General features: G+C 49.0%; 1 protein-coding gene across 5 annotated transcripts in view; it reads right to left on the bottom strand.

The window, feature by feature from the left end:
- The window catches only part of NRP2 (neuropilin 2), a 116,910-nt gene that overhangs the window by 56,224 nt on the left and 40,932 nt on the right, over nucleotides 1-19,754 (bottom strand). For all 5 annotated transcript variants that reach the window (XM_045034364.1, XM_045034365.1, XM_006935486.5 and 2 more), the window contains exons 4-8: nucleotides 18,891-19,121; nucleotides 17,331-17,486; nucleotides 15,412-15,581; nucleotides 13,369-13,524; nucleotides 461-605 (exon numbers count right to left, since the gene is read on the bottom strand). In XM_045034364.1, coding sequence (XP_044890299.1) covers nucleotides 461-605; nucleotides 13,369-13,524; nucleotides 15,412-15,581; nucleotides 17,331-17,486; nucleotides 18,891-19,121 — 858 coding nt within the window. The remainder of the gene's footprint in view (nucleotides 1-460; nucleotides 606-13,368; nucleotides 13,525-15,411; nucleotides 15,582-17,330; nucleotides 17,487-18,890; nucleotides 19,122-19,754) is intronic.

Here is a 19,754-nt window from a genome sequence, read left to right as displayed (position 1 = left end):
AAATTTCTAATCACCAGTCAGGTCCCCTCGGCCACTGTTTCTCGGAGCACCCTGTTCTTTTCCTTCCTACACGCATCCTAGTTTATAACTATCCAGTGCTTGACGACGTTATTATCTATGTTGCCCACCAGCCTGAAAAAGCGTCATGACGTTAGAGACCCCATCTGCTTGTTCACTTTTCCTGTCCACTTTCACTCCCAGTGTGGGGCCTGGGGCACAGCAGACCTTCAAAACACACTCGTGCCGCCAATGACCGAGTGGCTAAGACACAGATAAATGGCATGCGGCAAGGCAGGGTCTGCAGTCAGGGTGCATTAGATGCTCATAAACTGAGTTCCAGGTGAAAGCGGACCTTCGGGAAAGGTCACGTGGTGCAATCATGCTATGGGCAGCGGGCTGGAAGGGGGAGCAGAGCCCAGGGCACCATCAGCTCCCCAGCCTTACTGGGGCGCCCCCTCACCTGTGACCCGGCAGCCGAAGAGCTCCAGCCGCAGGGCAATGCCGGAGTGCCAGGTCTGGGGCCGGACCCTGACGAACCTGGTCAGGAGCGGCGTGTGCAGCTTGTTTAGAACCACCTCCGTGGCATCGTTGTTGGCTTGGAATACCTGCAGCGGAAGACGGGAAACCGCCGTTGAAGTCCCAGTTTGTAGGCTGGCCACTCAACACAGTCCTTGAAGGCAGTGCAAAAGTTCTGTTGAACCTTAGTTCCCTCCGGTTTAAAAAGAATCAGTGCGTTTGTTGTTTGGGGCTTTGTTAGAAGCCCCATGGAAAAAAAAATCTAATGGCTCACACTGCTCTCACGTGAAAACAATAAATGGTCTTCACAAAAACTTTTAAAGGAAAGGAAAACTTTGCCTCTGGCCGAGAGCAAGCAGAGGGAAACACGTTTGCCTTGGAAAGGAAAACGCTTTCAGGAGCGGAGAGAGGGAGAGGCACAAAAAGTGGAATATTCTTTAAAAATGGAGCCGAAAGGTCATCTTTTAGGGCTGGCAGACCCCACCCACTAGCTTGAACTTGATGCTCCCCCTCCGTCATGGTGCAGGCATATAGGAATATTCACAGGGTATTTTTATAAAGTGCTTCAACAGTTGTCTTGTTAGTTACTTTGAGGCCTCCCTGCTCCATGAGCGGGTGAGAGCATGGGGCCACCCACCATCTACCCCTAATGGCCCTGTGTCAATCAACACTTTTTTGGTTCTCTCTGGTCTTTGTTGTAGGGTCAGGGTTGCAGACAGTCTCTCAGAGTCCTGCTCTGGCTTCCTCTCACTGTAATCCCCGCCCTGTAATGAAATCCATCCCTGTCCCCATCTGACCAATGCATCTCTTAGGGGAGGAAAGGCTTTTGGGAGTAGCTTCTAAGCCAACATGGTAGGAGTAAGTCCTAGTTTACCAGATGGCCCAAATCAATAACTGCCATATGGACCTTATGCTTTTCTGTGCTCTCCATTAAAAAAAAAAAAAAAAGTAGCTTGTGCAAGTATATATGAGTTTCTCTTGGTTTCTCTGGCTAAGGGTGGAGGGAGAGACCAACCAACCGTCACTTCTAAATCATACCTGTCATAGCTCTAACAATCAGGAGACTTTGCAAATCTACTCACGGCCAACTCTGCAACACTAGCAATTTCTTCTGGGTCGAGGGACTAAATACTTCAGCTCATGATACCTATAGCATGCCAGGTATTTGGGCATGACAGGGCTGGGACAAGACGGTGGGGAAACTGGGATGTTTGAATACCCCTGAGCCAGACACTGTGTAAACACAATTACCTCTATAATGCCCCAGAAGGTAAGTATTATTATTTCTGCTTTATTGACGAGAAAATGGAGGCTCAGAGATGTCTGTCTGGATCCAAAGCCCCTGCCATGTTCTTAGGCTGTAGGCTTGTGGGTTCCTACGTCGACTGTCATCTCTTTTAATAAATTTGCAGCGTTTATGTTGGTGGCTAGGAGTCTTGGAGCCCTTAAGGTCTCCAAGCATGGGCTGAATGGAGGTGGAGTTGCTGTTCGGGGATGTGTGTTTATAATCCTGACATAGAAAGCTCTAGGTCACAGGAGTGGGCTGCACGGCAGCTTAGAGCTAATTAACAACGTGGTTCTTTCTTTCCCATGAACTGTAACTAGGAACTCTGCCATTTGGCAACCTTGAACCCTTCATATTTCCCACTTGCTGAGGTCAAAAGTTACAGCCATTTAATAGCACAGCACTGATGGCCGGGGGGGGGGGGGGGGAGGGTAAGAGACGCTACACCTTTTGCGACCAGATGAGGGGAGGGTGGCTCATTTAAGACAGATGGAAGAAAGGCGAGGAGGAAACAGGTTTTCACTGGCCTACCATATTCAGTTTAAACCTCTTGTTCCTGGTGCTAAGCCCACCGACCCAGGGGAGCTCCCCCCCGACAGCCTGCCCAGCTTGCTGCTTCCCTTTCCTTGCTGGGGAGCCTCCTGCCCAGCCCTGAGGCCAAGTTCCTTCCTTTGCTGCCTTGCTAACCGCAGGGAGTAAGAGGCAGAACTGCTTGACCACCGGTCTCTCTCACAGGTTTGATTTGGCTGCTTCCTTTACAGTGATGGGGGACAAAGAGGGGCGAGAAAACAAAACAAGGGAAGAAGGGCCAGGGAAACAGGAGGCAAGAGGCTTAAGGTCAGACACCTGGGGAAAGGCCGATGGGGAGAAGGGGCGAGAGGTACCCAAGCCTCTGTGATCTTAATCTTGGAGAAGGATGACCGGAGGAGGAGGGGACAGGGTGCAGGATGGCTCTGGCCTGGCCATGCCCACTCCATGGCTTCTTGGGTGCTTCTAAAGGACTCTGCAGCTCTGAGAAAGGAATGGAGGAACTGAATCCAAGAGAATGAGATGACTCAGTCCTCCTAGAATTCAGCACGAGGCAGGAGCTCTTGTTTGTTTGTTTGTTTTTGTTCCTTTGGCAGGGCAGAAGCAAATGCAGCACTTTGCTTATTTGGGGAGGGTGCTGGGAGCAGTGGGGGGCCACCACCAGCCTGCTCCCTGAGGACGGTGACGGTGACTGTGTGTGGCCTCCATCCGGAGATGCTGAGGAGTTCATATGGGGGGGGGGGGGAAGCTTGATTTGTCATGTGAATACAGAACTGGAGCGTTGAGTGGATTTGAACTTTAACACAGCTGCTAATCCACAACATATACACCACGCTGGTACCGTTTAGAAACACAGCACGTCTTATGTGTTTTTAATATCCAATTTTATCTTATCTGACCCCTTCATTTTTCAGCCTTGGCAGACAACAGTGCGAAACCTTTCCTTCCTCCCGCTCAGTAAGGAAATGACTGTGTCTTTGGACTGCCTTTGGGTGGCTGGCATGCGCGTGAGTGTGGCTGCACGTGGGCGTGGCCACGCGCACACACGAGTGACCCAGTCTGGTGAGGGGGTTGGTCTTCCCCCAGAGGCACGAGGTCCCGGACTTTGGGTGAGCCCCCTGGATCTCCGCCTACGGTGGCCCCAGTCGGAGAGGGGACGGCACGCGGTTTCTCCGCTGAGGCCACCTAGCTGACCGCTCCAACTCCGCGTCATTCTAATTCCGTTTTGCTCACTCTGCTCCTGCCCCTGCCTGGAACCACATGAAGCCTCATTCAGTGTGGCCTCAAATTATCCTTCTTGGTTTCCTGTTTGCCCTTGACTTTGTGCTCAGATCTGCCCCTGCTCTCTGGACCCTTTGCTGAAGGAATCCCACCTTGTTTGATTAAACCTGTGATACACCTTTCACGCTGAGTGCGGTGGAATGGGGAAAAAAAATCCTCGGACATCACTGAGGCAGGAGCCAGGACAGACACTGCGCTGCCGATTAACTCGGAAGCGTGGGCAAATATCTCCACCTCCCCCAGGCCTCAACTTCCTCCTCTATTAAATGAGTTGATTTGTAAGGTCTTTGCTGGCCCCCAGATTCTAAGGCTTTCTGCATAAGAGTGTCCAACTAGAACTGCCCCAGCAATGTAACAGGGCATTTTAGTTGTCCATTGTCCCTTAGAGCCTGAGTGCTTTTGTAGACGAGCGCTGTGGGTTTTAATACGCTTCAAATACTGCCCAAAACACACGGTGAGTGCCCCACTCAGAGGGAGAGTATACCTTGTTGATGTTTTTGCTCAATAACGGTTCAAATTATGAATAATGAAAAGTAATGAATAACAACACCTTAGTCCTTACATATTGTCTTGCACCCAAAGATATCAAAGTGCAATTTATGAAAATCCATTTTTAATGAAATATTAAGCAGTTTCTATTTCTCCTGACCCAATGGATTTACAAGGTCTCTATTTTTCTCCCTGCATCTTCCTATTTATAGCTGGTAAATGCTATCATATATTATACATCTTTATGACTTTCTCAATGCTTCTGTGGTTTCAGAATCACCCTTCATATGTTTTCTGATCAAATTCTCTGAGATGGATTCTTGGCATCTCGTCTAGGCGCTGCAAGGTAAGGGGTTGTGTGCATGGGAAATGATGCCAGGAAATTGGTTTTATTCCCTACTCCCTGCCGACTCACTGAATCACTATAGGCAAATCAATAATCCTTAGATACCTTGGTTTCTCCTTCAGGAAGATAAACTCAATAACAGGCTTGCAGGTGAACGCTAAAGTCTACCAGCCCTCCCTGCTGGCTCCAATGCCTGCACAACACCCAGGACAGATGTTACAGTGAAAGCTACATCACAAGTGACAAATGGGTCTCTGTTCAAAGGGGAGGGTTCAAGTTCTAACAGCCATTGACTCTCACGTCCCACTTCGAGGTCGTAACTTGACAGTAAGGTGTCCATAATGCTGAGAAGCATCAGTGGATCGTCAGTATATGGTACACGCCCAGGTAAGCATAAGACACCCAGATCATCAAACTGTGATAACATGATAACGTCTGTTTTAAAAGCTGGATGTCGCAGATGGTATACGTTTTTGTTAATTTTATTTATTTATTTATTTATTTATTTATTTATTTATTTAAAATTTTTTTTTTCAACATTTATTTATTTTTGGGACAGAGAGAGACAGAGCGTGAACAGGGAGGGGCAGAGAGAGAGGGAGACACAGAATCGGAAACAGGCTCCAGGCTCCGAGCCATCAGCCCAGAGCCTGACGCGGGGCTCGAACTCACGGACCGCGAGATCGTGACCTGGCTGAAGTCGGACGCTTAACCGACTGCGCCACCCAGGCGCCCCCGTTTTTGTTAATTTTAAAAGAAAAACTGGGGCGCCTGGGTGGCTCAGTCGGTTGAGCGCCCGACTTCAGCTCCGGTCATGACCTCACGGTTGGTGAGTTCGAGCCCCGTCTCGGACTCTGTGCTGACAGATCAGAGCCCGGAGCCTGCTTCCAAGTCTGTGTCTCCCCCTCATGCTCTGTCTCTTTCTCTCAAAAATAAATAAACGTTAAAAAAATTTAAGAAAAATAAAAGAAAAGTGCTAATATGGTTGCTTTACCACCCCAAAAGAAAACCAGAAGCGTATTCAAGTAGGGATGCACAACTAGTGTATCCCTAGTTTTTTTAAGAGGTAAGGATAGCATTGATTGATGTAATTATTAAAGGGTGTGTGTGTGTGTGTGTGTGTGTGTGTGTGTGTGTGTGTGTTGAACACATAGATTCCTTCAAGTGCATCCCTGTAAACCAAGTTTAAAAAGGAATTCAGGGCACAAAGTGGTTTGGATAATCCATTTGGTGCCTCGCTGAATTCTGAACATAATCCAACACTTTCCAATTGATTCTTGAGACCTTTGGTTTACTTGCAGTAAGACGGAATCTGAGACCAGCAGCACTGCAAAGATTTTCTGATTTGCGCCTCTGGGGGGAGGGGGCACCTGCCAGTTAACTTGGCTGCCACCCAACATCCCAGCATGGTTACTTTCTATACCCCACCCAGGAAGAGAAAACCAACATGTTTTGACCATGCCTACGAGCTCCTAAGGCGTGGAGTATACCAGCACGTGAAATGAAAGAAAATAATATATGTGATCTAATAGGAAATATCTAGCCGGAAGGCATCCCTGATGGTTTTGAGGTCATCTCTTCTCTGTTTTTCATCCCCTTTCTTGTTACAGCCACCGTTCCCCGCTGACCTGTCCTTAAGTCTTCTTTTAAGAGTATGCGGTGACTCTAGCAAAGCTGAGAACAGGTGAAGTGCTGGCCAGGTGGAGGCCTCTCTGGGCAGGGGTGTTTCCTGCCAGGCCCACATCCCTCGCCGTCGCCCCCCTCATCTCTGCCATCAGCACTCAGGTGCCCGGGACGGCGTGGATGCTTCACGTCCATGGCAGGCTTTGAGCTTCTTGGCAGAGAGATAAGGTGCAGGCTCGCGGTGTGAGCCGGCTGCTTAACCTTCCTCAAGCAGGCAGGCCCTATAGTTGACACACGCGGGCTCTCGTCATGTGCACCGTCTCCCATCCAGGTAGGGCTTCGGTATTCAGTCTGCACACGCCTGTCTCTTCATTACCTATGGCATGACCTACAGTTTATTCCGATTTTGCCGTAAGTATCTGAACGTGGCCAGCTCCAGGGACTGCAAAGAAAGCAGGCAATTTTTCAAAGGCAACACAGTGCTGGAGCCCTGAGGTAGAAATTGTGCAGGAGACGTTCTTCTTCTTCCCCCCTTTTTTTAAAATAAATATTTCTCTCCGCTAATAAATGTTTCATTGCATCCAAAGTTCTCCTTTTCAATCTACTTGGCACGGACACTCAAGGAGGAGGAGAACAAAGCAGGCAGAAGGGAGAGGTGGCAGGAACGGAGGGCAGAAACTGGGGAAACCAGTGGCAGATTTTAAAAATTTCTCTCTGAAACAACTGAATGGACTCATCCTTACTGCAGAACCCAAGGCCTGTCTGCTCTCTCCCACCCTCTTCCCTGGCATCTTCTCTAAAACCAGCCACCGGGCCTACACATAAAAATAAATTGTTAATCAATGAACACCATCCTGTTTAATTAATTTGTTGCACCAAACAGGCAAGGGGTGGGGGGCAGGGTAGGGGGGCTGTTGCACTCGGGGACAACGATGTTAAGGTAATGGACACTTTTTTTTTTTCCTTTTTGTAAATCATGGCCCTGACAATTCTCTCTTAAAACTCCTCCTTAAAGACTATAAAAAAATTTTTTTTTAAGCTGCTTTCATTCTAGTGGATGTGGGAACTTAGCCAGACACAGAGTCAGAAGGGATGTGTCTCATATAGATGTGTACACATATACAGATATGAGAGAGAACTGGGGGAGACTTCAAGGGAGGGCAAGAAGGGGGGCAGGGCAGAGAAAATTCCTTAACCACCAAATGCTCATTTATGACCATGATGCCCTCCTGTCTCCTGCTCCTTCACTTAGGGCTGTTTTTGTCATCAAGCAGCTCTGCTGATGCAAAGGAGAAGACAGAGGAGCAGGGACATGTCATGGGGTGGAGGGCGGGGGAGGCCGGTTTCTTCCTGAGGGTGAGGGCGGAGGTGGGTGGGACGTGTGCATCCCATCTGTGTGTGCCTTGTGGGTCCCCGTTAGATTTACTGCAGGATTATGTTACCCCCATCGAGACGCCGAGCCCTGGAACACAGCATACTAACAGGATTAGGGTTTTGGGACTGGAGACAGGAAAGCACCAAGGAGAAGAGGAGGGGAGGGCAGCTCAGGGATTTGGGGCTAGAGGAGAGATGGTGTGGGGGAGAGTATAGCATCAGAGCAATGAAAGGGAGTGGCCAATGTCCTCCCGGGAAGGTCAGGAGAGAAACACAGGCATTCTCACATTGTCACATTTTTTGAGAAGGTGCCTTTAACTTGCAGGTGGGCAGAAGAGAGCGTGAAAGGGTATGGGAGTCAGGCTCCGGAGACTCTCTGCCAACCGCATTCCTCTTCCAGCGGAATCTCAGCAAATCTCAGAGCAGGGAAATGGTGATGGCAAAGAACCCGACAACCTACCAGATGAGGTGTTCACTCCAATGCTCATCTAGAGACGCTGGAGTTAGGGCAAAGAGAGTTTTTCCAGCCCCAGCAGAATCACTACACCCTTTTATAAGCCCTGCTCACTCGCTCTGTCCCACTGGCCTCAGTGCACAGCAGTGAGATGGAAGGCATTGGGAATTTGGCAGGGAGCATCGTAAGCGCCAGGGAGGCTGGCCTCAGCTCCCAGAGACAATTCAGCACCCGTGGGAGTTGGGTGAAGCCGGCCACAGGAGCCTGATAGAAAAAAGGTTCCAAGCTTATGTGTAATGACATTTTCCCTTGGGCTTCCTAAGTGGAGAGGCTAAGGGTCTGAGCTCATCCCATGGCAAATGGATAAGGGACAAACTTAATTACGTAGGGCCCTGGATTCTTCTCAGTTATAACTGAAGGGGGCAGAGAAACCGGGGGACATGAATTTCGGAAGGGCATCGGCTCTCTTCGGAATATACGCAACCCTGGTTCGACGAGGCAACCATACGCATGGCTGCTGAAGGCTGAGGCTATTTCCCAGCTGACAGCTTGTGTCATTGTCATCGTCTCATACACAATAAACAAAAACTACAATGAAAAGGATAAGGGGAATGCAGTCATCCGCCAGGAGGTAAAAAAAAAAAAAAAAAAAAAAAAAGGTATTTTTTGAAAACTGTGAGTTGTTAATTAGGGGAACGACTGCATCCCTCACAGAAGACTGGAGCCGAGGAGGGCAACGTTCGTCTCAGGCAGCTCCAGCACAGGGCCCATCAGATGCAGGGAAAGGTCTGGGTGACTTATCAGGTCCCTTCCAGACCTCCGATCTTAAAGGAGGCAGATAGATATCCCATGGGGCCTTGTTACTTTTTAAACTGATAACTTGCTTCTGCTCAAGAAGAGCTTTGTGGGTCTAATACATTACTTCCACCTGCAGACAGCCTTCCATCTACAGATCCCAAGGTGCTCTGCCAAGAGCCGCCGCAGCACCATTCCATTTGGGCAGGCGGAAACACTGAGGCACGGAGCCATGAAGAGAAATTTCCAAGGTCACACAGTGCATCATCTAAGGGGATCTGAAAATAGACGCCGCGTGGTTCCGTTTGCCGACTGATTTGGGGGGTTTGGTTTCAGGACACCACTCTCTCTCCTCCTAAGTCTCTGATAATTTCAGACGGTTTTAAATTCTCAAGTGGCTTTCGAAGTCATTTGTTTTAATCCAGAAAATAAATATAGGGCAGAGAATTTTCGAAGTGAGGTGTTTAAGTGTCTTGAAGGGATATGGTCGAATCAAATGCAAAGCAACTCCATCTTCAAGATTCTAGGATGCAGCCCATCTGTGATGTAACTCCAAGAGCCTGCCGTGCTGAGTCACGCTGTCTGAGCCCGACTTCAGATCTCAAAACCAATGGAGGCTCTCCAGGAATATGCACACCTCTAGACCCTTAGACTGAACATCTAGGAAGCTGATTTCCCTCTGGATCCAAGACGACGGCCAGGCCTAGATCAGATTGCTGGGAACACCCTCCTAGAGATCAAAGCCCCATGACCAGGTGCCTTTCACGGGGACTCCATGGTTCCCCACATCCTGGGGCAAATTACTTTAAGAGCTGCGATTCCAGTCTTTGAAACAGTGCCACATTCTGAAGCGAATGAGGTGGTACCTGGAGGCTCTCTGATCCCGTTGGCGGCCACGATTGCATTAGTATGACGAGCTTCGTGCGTTTCCACCACTCATTACAGGGTGATTCTGAAAATGCTTGGACCTCATCCCTGTCCTCCCCCTCCCATCCTCAGTCTGGCCATCAAGATATGTTTAGCACCCCCACAGACTCTCTCTTTGAGCCCAGATTTCTTCCAAGTACATCAGAACAGCCAGTAGCATTGTGACTAAGAGCAAGGTAACTGGGGCTATGTCAACAAGGAGACGCCCACGCTTACCAAATAGGGGAGGAAGGCAGGCGAGGGCTTTTGCTTAGACATATAAGGGCACTGGCCTCTGTCCCTCTGCCCTGACACTAGAAGTCTCGGTCTCATTCCCTCCAGTGCACACTCCCAGAATCAGCAAGTCAGAGGTAAGTGGGGTCCTGGCCAAGGCCTCATGCCCCCAGCTACTCCCATCTCTCTCTATGCCCCTCCCTTGGTTTGTGTGCACATGATTGTGCCTATAATTATAGGCACGTACACGAACCTTCTAATACCGTATTTACAACACTATGTCAATGTTTGGGGTGTTATTAATATAGCTGGCGAAACCAAAAGCAGTCGTTTTCTACTTGTGGTTTCTGAAGAAATAGATCTGAAGCAATTTGTATAATCTAAGGGAGCACATGGGCTGGATATGGGCTCCATCAGGCGGACAAGCTCTCTGCCTTGTGGTTACGCCATAAATATGCATGAGGAGGGCCCACCCTATAGGAAAATCATAGGTTCCATATATTTATGGCATGTGTAATTGGATAAGGATTTGGGGATGTGCAGTACATGTGGCCTGCGTAAGTCGGCTGTGTTTTGCCAGGAGGATGCTCGCAATACCCCCCACGATAGCGGAATGCCTCCCCCATAGGCAACCTCCTCACGACCTACTGGGTGGGAAGAGACAAAGAGGAGGCTGCTCAGAGGCCGAGGGAGGCTGGAAAGAGCTCCCTGGTCCCCACTTCCTGGACAAGAGTCGTTCGGCTGTAGGCCCCGGCCCTGCCTCAGCCCGGTCTGGGTCCAAACTGTAAACGGTGTGTAGCAAGGAGATAGCATAGCCATCCCCCACCACCGCCAGCACTCCTTCATCTTGTTTTTCTCCGATTTCCCCGATTCCCTGGTCTTTGGCACACCGTGTTGGTGCTGACGGGGACCCAGGAATGGAAATCAAGTTCCCACATCTCTGCCCCCAATGGCACCATCCCCTCCTCACACCCCGCGCGCGGGCTTGCGTCTGCAAACCCTCCCTCCGCACTGTGGAGCAGAACAGCCTCCGCCTTCCCCTCTGCTATGCTTCGCTCACAGGTCCTGAATTGTGCTTTCAAGCCCACCACCCGGTACTGGCCGGCCTGGCGTGGCGCCCACCATCCATCCAGCGGCTGCAAAGAGGAACCCAGTGGTAGCGACCGACCCAGACGAAGCCTCTCCCCCTCTTGCCCCCGACGCCCCTCCTCACCCCCCTCCCCTTCATGGCATCAAATCAAACTGCAGCAGACTTGACAAATCTATTTGGCACGGTTCACTCAGCTATTTCAACCCGAACAGCCCAGAGAGCCGCGCCGACGCCCCACGAACGGTGCGGAATCTGCACGTTAAATACAGACATCTGGGAGACGGATCTGCTAATGGGGGAGCAGCAGAGATCACCCCTGGAGGGGAGGACGGGCAGGTCTCCCTCGTCACCCACCACACCCGCGGTGGGGCAAGGGAGCGTGGGGAGGGGGTGACGCCTTATTGGCAGGCTTTCCATTCTCCAGCCTCCTTCTAGGTTAGCCAGAGAATGAATTATCTAATGGGGAAGGGAAGGGGCTTTTCCTCTGCCCCAGCACTTTTTATGTGGGCAGGACGGATTCACTAAAAAACTAAACAACAACAACAAAACGAAAATGAAATTACCCCTTGGCTCCTGGGCAAAGAAATTTAGCCAAGGGTGAGAAGAGAAAGAGAGAGAGAGAGAGAATAATGCATCCAATATGAAAAAGTTGAGACTGATTCCAAAGGAGCCCAGAAAGCTAAATTCAATTCTCAGGAATAGCTTCCCCGCAGAATGAATACCAGGGATAAAGCCAGGGAGGACAGCATTCTGTCAAAATGTGCAGTGCTAAGGTATTTCCGAAAGCAGATTTCCTACAAATAGTGTTTTAAATAGCATCCCAGTCCATCTGCGTGCTTTTAAAATCAGCTTATGCTACAGTATCCCTCTGGCCAGCGCTGCTTAGTCATTGCGCCTGGACAGGGAGGCTGTCAGGTGAAACTCCTCCTTCTCCCTCAGGACCCACTCCGACTCAGCGCTGGCCCTCGCCTGCCTGGCTCAGCTTCTAGGTTCCACCAGTTTCTTATTGAGCAGGGTGGGTGGGGAGAGAAGGCATGAAAAAGAGTAGGTTGGGGAGAGGACTCAGCCCATGCACCTAGCATCCAGTGCCAGCTCCGGCTTGCCATTTCCAAGTGATATTTGCAACTGAAATAAACAAAGTCAGTGAGAAACCAGACCTGGTTGAACATGTTAAGGTGAGGAGGTCCTCCAATTAACTACCTCACTTTCCCTATTCGTCAAATGAGGAAAGTGTGTGTGTGTGTGTGTGTGTGTGTGTGTGTGTGACACCTGGTAATATCTAGAAGCTGTGATTTTCAGATGAATGGTGCCACGTTACTATGGCAATTTTAATAATAAAAAAAAAAATCCACTGCCTTAAAAACTCACATTTCCAGAGCGAATCAGTGCCGACATTACAGTGGAGCATTTTCTCGGTTCAAGGTTTCCAGTCTCCCCAGCGAGGGCAAGCAGCCTCGGGGCAGTGGTAGGAGACAAGGAGGCTGTGTTTGCAAACGATCTGTGGCCTCTCTAGGTGTGGTGCCATGTGTCCCATTTTGATCATTCACAGCGTGACAGACAGGGGAACCGTAGCGCTAAAGAGGAGGGTCTCTTTGCCTGTCCCCACTTCCATTCAGGGAAGGATAGGCACTCTCCTCCTAGAGCTGGGAGCCAGCGCATGACCGTGTTCTCCCCCCGCCCAGGTGAGACCACCAGCCACTTCCAATAAGCCCCCATACGCTGCGTGCACCTTATGAGCGGTGTATCACCAGTGCCGGCCCGGGCCCGCTCACCGGCACAATGCCACGTGTCTAAGTAAGCCGAGCGCCAGCATTCATCCTTGTGCGCAACAAAAACCCCACGTCACCCACACGGCCACACCTCTGGGGGCCACAGACACTGAAGACACCAGCTGCGAGAATTCAATGCCTTGCCGCCAAGCGTGATTGCCAGTTCAGATCCCATCCCTGACAAACTGAATTTCTCCTCATTATTTATTGTCCTCTTTCTTCTTCGGGACATTGTGAGTCCCTCTCAGGATTTGTGCCCTTTCATTTCCAGACCTCGGTAACTCCTGAACTACAGTTTCATGTGGCTTTGTGATTGTTAACCCAGCATGTGGAAGGGACTCAGGCCATAAATGCTCAATGAATCCTGTGTAGGGAGGCGCGGACTGGGAACGCATTTTCTCCTTCATTTGCAGTCAGAGAGCACTCCGCAAGCTTGCTCACTCTCTCTCTGCTGTGCGACATGCAACAGCAGCCCGGCTGTCGGAGAAACCGCGTTTTCCAATCGCTTTCGCATAAGAAAGGATATTTTCAGGGCCACCGCCTCCCACGCCTCCATCAATTATTTGAACCTCACGGAACAAGGCCTCCTCCCCTCTGTGGGGTCAGCTGGAAGCTCCTCTTGTCCCAAGCCTCCTGCACCACCCCAGCGTGCTTTTGAGGTGGGGATCTGGGTTTTACCTTGTGGTTTTTGCCATGCCGGTACACCATCCAGTCTTCACCGTTCGTGCTGACTTCCAGCTTGTACGATTTGACGTAGTAGCCATTCTGGGTTTCCCTGGAAATCGCTCCTTGCGTGGCAATGGCTGTAAGCATGGTTAGAAAGTGCAAATCCACCTGAGGGAGAGCAGAAGAGGAGTGAGGGGGCCGCAGCTCCTGACAGGAGGGCAGCATCTTGCTTTTGCTTCAAAGGACACGAACGGAATACCCGGCTTACAAGTCGTGTCTGTGATTCCCTCAGAATCAGCGCGATCAGTTATCAGTTTGCAATTCCAAGCTGGACGGTTAATCTCGACTTATTGGACACTGGATTGGACACCTTTGAAACTGTAACTTGATTATTTTTCTGCTTTTCTCTTCTTTGCAAATCTGAATGGACGGTAGTCAGTTCATCTTAAAGGGATCCTTGAACATCTAGAACTGTGACCCCTTCTTACTGGACTACAGCCCGCCTTAAGTAGTAAAAGAAGATGCTATTCTAAAGGAACAATGGCTAAATCCACGCCGCTCCGCCCACTCCACCCCAGTCCAGTCCAGTCCAATTCACTTATGACACCCTTGTTGCAGCGTCTCAGCTCAGGGCTGCTTTGCCTCCCGTGCCCTCAGTCCCTCAATCCATTGTGTATTTAGTCACTCAGGTCACTGAAGGGTCAAAGGGCATGCAGAGTCTGCCCAAGCAATTAGGCTTATGCACCAAGTCCTGACCTTTCGCTTGATGAGGAAGATGGCCGACATTTGGAGGCACCTTTCTCCCCACAACGCCAAACCCATTTGGAAATTGCTTTGGAAAAAACCCAAAGGAATGCCATTCCTTTGCTGGCCACGGCGTTTCTTAATGGCAACCTCTGTGTGATCAAAATTTAGCTAGCACTCGCTGGTAAAATTTGAGTCAGGAAGCATTTATTGGCTACTTACTATGTGCTCAGCATAGTAAGCAATTCAAAAGAAGTATGCGGGGCTGCATATGTGTTTGACAGACAGCTGGATAGCAATAAGAGAAAGTTTATGATTGAGGCCCAAAAATAAGGAGTGAAATCAATGGGACATTGATTATAAAGGAGAGCGTTCTGGAAGCTTTGCAGGATCAGAAGGGTTTTTGGAGAGGCAGAGGAGACACAGTTACAAAATGGCCGGAGGACTGTGCTGTTCGAACCTCTGTGGACTCCCTGGAAGTTTCTAAGTAGCCCTTCTCCCTTTCCTGCTGCCTGTTCCACAACATCCTTCTCAGAGCGGAGGTCACTGTGTCACATCAGAACTAGGACAGGATTGTCAATGGGTCACAAGGCCGTCTGGTGTGTGTGTCATAAAAGCAGTCATTGCTCTAGCATGGACCCAGAAGCTGCTCTTCCCTGGGGGATGGGAGCTGGACCAGCCTGTAGTTTCAGGGTGATTATTCAACACAAACTGCAAGTCTTATTCAGAAGGAAGGCAAACAATAGTCTGAAAAGATGCCGCAGAGCATCTGGGCAACTAGAGTTTCATTCCCGGTAGTGACATTTTCCCATGTGTTCTATCTTCTCTGATAGCTATGTGCAAAACCTTCCTGGCAGGGCTCCCTCCAAGTAGCAAAGATCATGAGAGGCTGCCATGCTCAGCTAGCGACTCAAGTCTGCCCTTAGGAAGACGCCCTCCCCCTACCAAGTCTCTGATGCCTCCCTCTGCCAAGAATGAGGAAGATCTGGAACTGTTTATAGAATGTTCCATGGATATCTCTACTGAGAGGCAAATAGCACCCAGGCCAAACAACTTCTCCGAGGCCTGGTAAGTGTCACAAGGGCAGCGGCAGTGTCCATCTTGTCATTTTATCCCAGTAGTTAGCACAACACCTGGCTAAGTCTATTCATGCCTGGCACCTGTGTTTTTGGATGGATGGATGAACGGGGTTCTCGAGTAGGCTGTGTTTATTTTCTTTGTGTCCTCTGTCCACTCCAGGCAAGGAGCCACCTCCCTTGTCCACCAACACACGTGTCCTCTGCACACCCTCTAGTACATCTGAGTGAGTACCTGGAGATATTCCTTGCTGGAATCCAAGTTGGGTGTCCAGCCATTGTCGTCACCATGGAGGCGGCTTTGCTGGGGTGTCCACCTTCCATCAGAGTAGGTAGATGAGGCACTGATCTGTTCATTGGCAATCCGGCCGGATTCCATTCCCAGAGGGACATTGCACTGGAAGTCTGGGGAGTGGAGATGGTCAAAGGCAGAGTTATGTCTCTCAGCCTCGAACCCCCGGGACTCTGAAAATGTTGCTCCCTCTTAGGGGCAAGTCCTTGCAGGAACTCGCTCATCTTAAAGACCTCATTATACGCTTGCATTTTAAAAAACAACCCTGCCAAGTCACAGACTTTGACAACCCCTCTGGGTCTGAAAGAAACTAAATTGGACCTAAAAGAAGTCAGGCTGTGGGTAAATAAGAATCATCATACAAATTAAAAATACAATCTAAAGCACAAGAACTGTTGGTGCCGCAGGCTACGGATGCTCACAGACACCAGATGCACCGATATTGAAATACAGGTAAACGTGTGATAGACCCGTGGCAATCTGGGTGGGCTGATACATCGTGGGAAGCTTGCTTTATTAGTAAACACCCAGGAGGCACTTTTGCTTCTCTCTTTCACTCAACTGTCTCGAGTTCTGGCACAGAAGACAGACATCGCAAAGCAGTAAATGCCTGTCTTTGGGACACCTCTCCACGAGCACAGGTGTGTCACTCCATTCCCCTGAGCCACTTGCTTGGGCAAATGGACCCAGAAGTCACTGAGTCTGGCCATGCACCATTAGCTCAATTGCTGTCCTTCCCACGGATACCACAGGCACTGGTCACTATTTGTGTGTGCACGTGTCTGATAAAGACCAGCAGTTTTTTCAGCTATCAAATCCACTCTCTAGCTCTGTGACTGAACTGGCCCATTGCAGACCCTGGTGCAATTTGCAATACTGTTTTCCTGTCACTCAATCTTCATGGGCTTTTTGAAGAAGCGCAAAAGCAAAACCGAGAACAAAACTCATCACCTTTCCAGCAGGCTAGGCTGCCATGTGCGTAGGTAGGCACGCAATAAGCTGTCTACAACCGTGGCACGATTTCCCCAGCTCCAAGCAGCCTTCAAGTACATCTTTAGTACTTAAAGTTATCCTTTGGGTTTCTCAGTGGAAATGGCAGCACATGTGGGGCACACATCCCAGAGGAGCTGATGTGAAGATTCAGGAGGTGGGAGTAAACGTTGATGGAGGCCGGAGACTCACGGCCTGGATGGGAAGTTCCAGGGCAGCTGGAGCCAGAGGTACACTTTATGCTTTGCACGGCACCTGGCACATAGCAGAAGCTTGGGAACTGGAACTGTGTATACTGGAAGCGTGCAGTGAAAGTGCAAGCGTGTACCAGTCTAGTGAGAGAAGCTCTACCCAGGGCCAGAGATGTTTAATATATATATATATATGTATATATATATATATATATATATATATATATACATATATATATATATATTTATATGAGAGAGGTGTAAAAATTACTCAGTTTTCTGACAATGGCCACTGAGGCTTGGAGAGGGAGAAAAATAGCCTCAGGCTCAAAAAATGTTAGCACAGGGTAGGGGACTCTATAGAGACGTCCTCACTAACCTCCCTTCCGTTCACAGATGGGAAAACTGAGGCTTGCGATGGTTCTGAGACTTACTCTGGGAATAACTAATTCTTGGTACACATACGTACTTTGTAAAGAAAGGAGTACCCAGTCGACATCTGTTCTATTTTCATTAATCTCTGCCTAGCAAGAAGATATAGCCCCCATTCCCTGAACTCAGACGCTACTATAAATTCTGGAGAACTGCCCTCTCCTCTCCCAGAGGCCAGTCTGTCTTCATTACATGTCCTCACAGCCCTGATGGAAGGACAGGACAGAGGTTCCCAACTGCCCAACTCACTGTCTGGTGGCTCCTGATGGACCAGGTAGTAGCGTGCAGAGAAGCCATCCTTGGCCACCGCCATGTCTGTGTGAAAGGTCAGAGAGAGGATCCCGGTCGACGAACGGAGTTCAGAGGGTGTTTTGGTGCCACAGTACTTGCCAATCAGGGGGCCGACTGGACATGCAAGACAAAGACAAGTCAGTAGACATGGGAAGGTCAAACTCCATTTTCGATACATTTGCACTTGCCACAATCACCAGTCACTCCATGGAGCATCCTTTGGGTATGCCTTGGCATAAAAGAATGACCAAAAATAGGTCTTAAGAACAACACGTAAGTAGTTTTCCTGGACATTAAAAAGTACAGTTCACCCTTGAACAACACGGGTTCAAAGTGTGTGGGTCCACTTATACGTGGATTTTTTTTTGGAGAAATACAGTACGCTCCTGTAAATGTATTTTCTTTTCCTTATGATTTTCTTAATGACATTTTCTTTTTCTCTAGTTTCCTTTATTGTAAGAAGACTGGGTACGCTACGCATAATATATAAAATATGTATTCATTGACTGTTTATGTTATTGGTAAGGCTTCCGGTCAACAGTAGGCTATTAGCAGTTAAGTTTTTGGGGACTCAGAGTAATGTGTGGATTTTTCAACTGCATAGGCAGTCCAAGTATTGTTCAAAGGTCAACCGTACTTTCCCTGACCTGGCTTCATTCTGTTCTCTCCCTCTGTTCAGGGATGGGCCAGAAAGCTGTCATTATAATGCCTGTTCTACAGAAGAATAAATTGAGGTTCAGAGAGGTCACGTGACTTTTCCATGTTCATATGGCTAGGAAATAACAGAGCTGTGACTCAAACCTGAGTTTTCTGACTAAGTCCTAGGCTTTTCTCAGGAAATGAAACTGCTTAGCCATCAAGTCTCCCTTATAGTGCAAAACACTAATACTGACTACAAAAAGGAACAATTGGTTTCTTCACCAATACAGATTCTGCTCAAGACCTATGTTGGTCTCCCCCTGAGAAGCACCAGTTCCTCTGGGCCTTGGGTGATGCACCTTTTTGATATTTGTGATTGTATTAATAATAGTAAAATCATAGTAATAATAATGGTGATGAAAACAGTTTATGTATACACATAAGACACAGAGTTTAAGTGACCTACCCAGGGTTGCAGAACTGCTCAGAGCAGAACCAGGATTCAAACCTAGTCAGTCTGGCTCTGGCCTCCTATTGGGGCATAGTGGTCACTGAGTCACTTTCTCTGGAAATCCTGACAACTTGGGGCAGAAAAGAACACTACCGATAGGTCTTCTCATCCTCATCCGAGTATCTACTCACTCTCCTCCTATCCTTCTCCAGAAAAATACCTCCAAGAAAGGAAACTGCCTTCCTGCAATTTCTCTGAAATCATCCTTGGTGAAGAATACGAAGAGAAAGTCATCATGGGTCATACACAAACCCTAAGGAGCTTTGAAGTCTTTGTTCTCTCTCTCTCTCTCTTTTATCGTTACTAAAGCAATTCACAGGCAAAGGCGAAGCTCCTGAGAAGGGTCTCGTGACAGCGACATCACTTACCATGAGGAATGCCGTCCCAGATGTCCAGCCAATCGTATTTGCAGTCTCCTTCGCCCACCTGCAAAGGGTCGTGCTCCAGGTCAAAGGTCAGAAACTGCAGGATGATCTCCATCTTGGGTTTGGCCAGGATGGTAAAGGTACAGTCCAAGTTGTGTGGGTACTTCTCGGGAAATCCAGGGGATTCAATGGTCCCGTTGGGGCTTGTGAAGTTTTTTGAACAGTCTTCGGAGCCTGTATGTAAAAGAGAACTGTAGCATGAAGAAAGGAGAAGAACATGCCTTTCTCTCCTGCCTCTGTCACATGGGTTATTTACATGTTGGAGCCCCAATCCCCCTACTCGTGACGTTTTTGTTTTCACTGGAGTGGCCCTTGAAGCAACATACTCTTCACAGCCACGTCTCAAGCCTTTAAGCCAGACTTTTCTTTAGGAGAGAAATTAGGGGAGGAGAGCTGGCGTGCTCTACATAATACAGTAAGATCAGCAATTGAGGGGTTGGGGAGTGGAGGGGGGTTAGAAAGAAGTGTGTGTGTGTGTGTGTGAGATACAGGGAGGGAGAGAGAGAGAGAGAGAGAGAGAGAAAGAGAGAAAAAGAGAGAGATTCTCTTGAAAAGAGGAACAGAGCCTTCTTTCTCAATTACTCAGCTGCTCGCTCCAGAAATGTAAGTTATTTCAATCCTTAAGGAAGGCTTGCTGATTGCCAGCAGGGAAAACAATGTTACCCCTTATTTATTGCTGACCTCAACACTAGCCCCTATTGTCCCAGAGCCAACCCAGTGCCCCCTTCTCCCTCCAAGATCCAAGGTGCCTCAGGGGAGGGGCAAAGGGGAGCTCGGGTCTCATTCATGTCATGACTATATTAAAAC

This window comes from Felis catus, chromosome C1, assembly GCF_018350175.1.
Source record: "Felis catus isolate Fca126 chromosome C1, F.catus_Fca126_mat1.0, whole genome shotgun sequence".
Lineage (NCBI taxonomy): Eukaryota > Metazoa > Chordata > Mammalia > Carnivora > Felidae > Felis > Felis catus.
This window is presented reverse-complemented; position numbering and strand designations above follow the sequence as displayed.